General features: G+C 45.0%; 1 protein-coding gene across 1 annotated transcript; it reads right to left on the bottom strand.

Moving 5' to 3' along the window:
* Positions 1-875: 875 nt before the first annotated feature.
* Positions 876-1,136, bottom strand: DEU56DRAFT_718588 (uncharacterized protein; the record flags this gene model as incomplete). The annotated part of the gene is made up of 1 exon (XM_041347640.1): positions 876-1,136. A coding segment is annotated over one exon (261 nt), but the record flags the coding sequence as incomplete, so codon positions are not given.
* Between the last annotated feature and the right edge of the window lie 764 nt (positions 1,137-1,900).

The raw sequence follows: 1,900 nt of genomic DNA, 5'->3' as shown, positions 1-1,900 counted from the left end.
GGTTTTGCAAATTGTCATTGTACCCTTGGTATTGCAAATTAACTGACCAATTCCTAAGAGGTCTATGCATAGTCTCATCGACAACCACCTTGACACACCAAATGTGCGTCTGCCCAAAGTCCCATGCTATTGGAAGTCGTGCATGGCAAGGTGAACAGTTTCTCTGAGTCTCGATATTGTCAATAACTTATCATCTCAGCGCTCGACAACTTCCCAGACCTTGACAATTATACCAACTTGTGGCCAGTCACGATTTGATCATGACACGCCTGAAATACACATCTGGCCGCGAGACGAAAGGAGGGAGAAATGGCTGTAGGCAGAGCAAGGCCAGGAAGTGATACCCCACTGCATTATGTCTCCGTCATTATTACTGCTGTATGCGTTCTATATTAAGCTGGTGTTCCAAGATCAAGCATGTTCAAGACAGGATGGATGGAATACCAGAAACGCCCAAGCAACGGAGATGTTTCGCGCATCCTTGGCTTAAAAATAACAGGTGTAGAAAGATTAGTAACCGTGAGTTTTACGCGCATCAGGAAGAGCGAAACTACATCATGCAAGTTGAGTTGTCTGCGAAGCTACCCAGAACCCGTCAGTATCAGTTCAAGCCGGTGCTTTCAAATGTTTAATCAAGATCAGAAGGATCTTGTTTGTATATCTGCAGTCCAGCTGAGAAATTTGGTATGTAACAATGCAAATTATACTACTACTCTACACCTTGCAGCTGACCGACAATTGGCACGAGTCCTCAAGGGTTTTACAAGAGTAAGATCGCGTGGGAGCCTAGCTCTTGGACGACTACTTATGCTTTGCGCAAAGCTGAAAAGATAGTTATGGTAGGCTCAATAGATCATTGAGTTTACTCACTGGTGAATTAAAAAATCAGCAAGCGCATTATCTCTGCCTCGCATGTTCACAACAGAGGGATAGTTGACTCCAACCCTCATAACAACTGCATCGCCTCGGAACTTATGACCACCCTTACTAAGAAGCACGTTGGCTCGGAGACGAAGATGTCGCTTGAAGAAGATGCAGAATCGATGGATGTATCTCCCTTCCCACACATTCACGAAACAGTTGTGAACATAAGGCTGCACTGCAGCCTCCTCGAGAAGGCTTTCCGGAACAGGAAAACTGAGCAGCGCGTGAGCGGCCAGAGCAACGCGTCAACATAGTGACCTGACGGGGTCTGGTCCACGATGCTGAATATAGCCTGCACCGCAGGTGAAGCTCCGGGGTCTGATTTGAAGGTAAATAAAGGGTGTGAGGTAGTAAGCGATAACTCACAGCAGATGTTGGAAGGATAAATGTGCGAGTGTTTACCATCTGATGATTATAATTCGATCAAGCAATAATCTAAGAGGTGGGCGATGAATGCGGGCGATGAAAGCGGGCGATGGAAGCAGGCTATAGCAGCGATCCGTCTTTTAATAACTTCACGTGCTGAGTCAAAAGACAATAACCATAATCGTTTCGGATTGTAGTTGACGAAAAAATAGCGGGGAGCCAAAAAAATTATAGCGGGGAGCCAAACCGAAGCATTGCAATGATAATCCTAGTTGTCAAGGGTAATTGTTAATTGTGCGAGGTAATTGTAAGAGAGTGAATAGAGCAAAAGATAATTGAAAGCAATGGAGATGGGCCCTGGACCTGTTGGAAACTGTTGTTCATTCATACAACAGACGTCTAGAAGAATCAAGACAAAAATGCATGCACGAAACTTAAAAATACCCAGGAATGATGTTTGCAAACTAACGATGAATTATTCCCCCGCTATAAGCGCCATAACATTGACGTCGACATGCAGCATCCTGAGTTTCAGCAAGAAGACGTACAAACGTCTCATGACGCGGATTTATTTGGTGACGATGAAGACGATGATAAGGGTCCTGGCGAC

This window comes from Suillus clintonianus, assembly GCF_016758775.1.
Source record: "Suillus clintonianus strain FC179 chromosome Unknown DEU56scaffold_286, whole genome shotgun sequence".
Lineage (NCBI taxonomy): Eukaryota > Fungi > Basidiomycota > Agaricomycetes > Boletales > Suillaceae > Suillus > Suillus clintonianus.
This window is presented reverse-complemented; position numbering and strand designations above follow the sequence as displayed.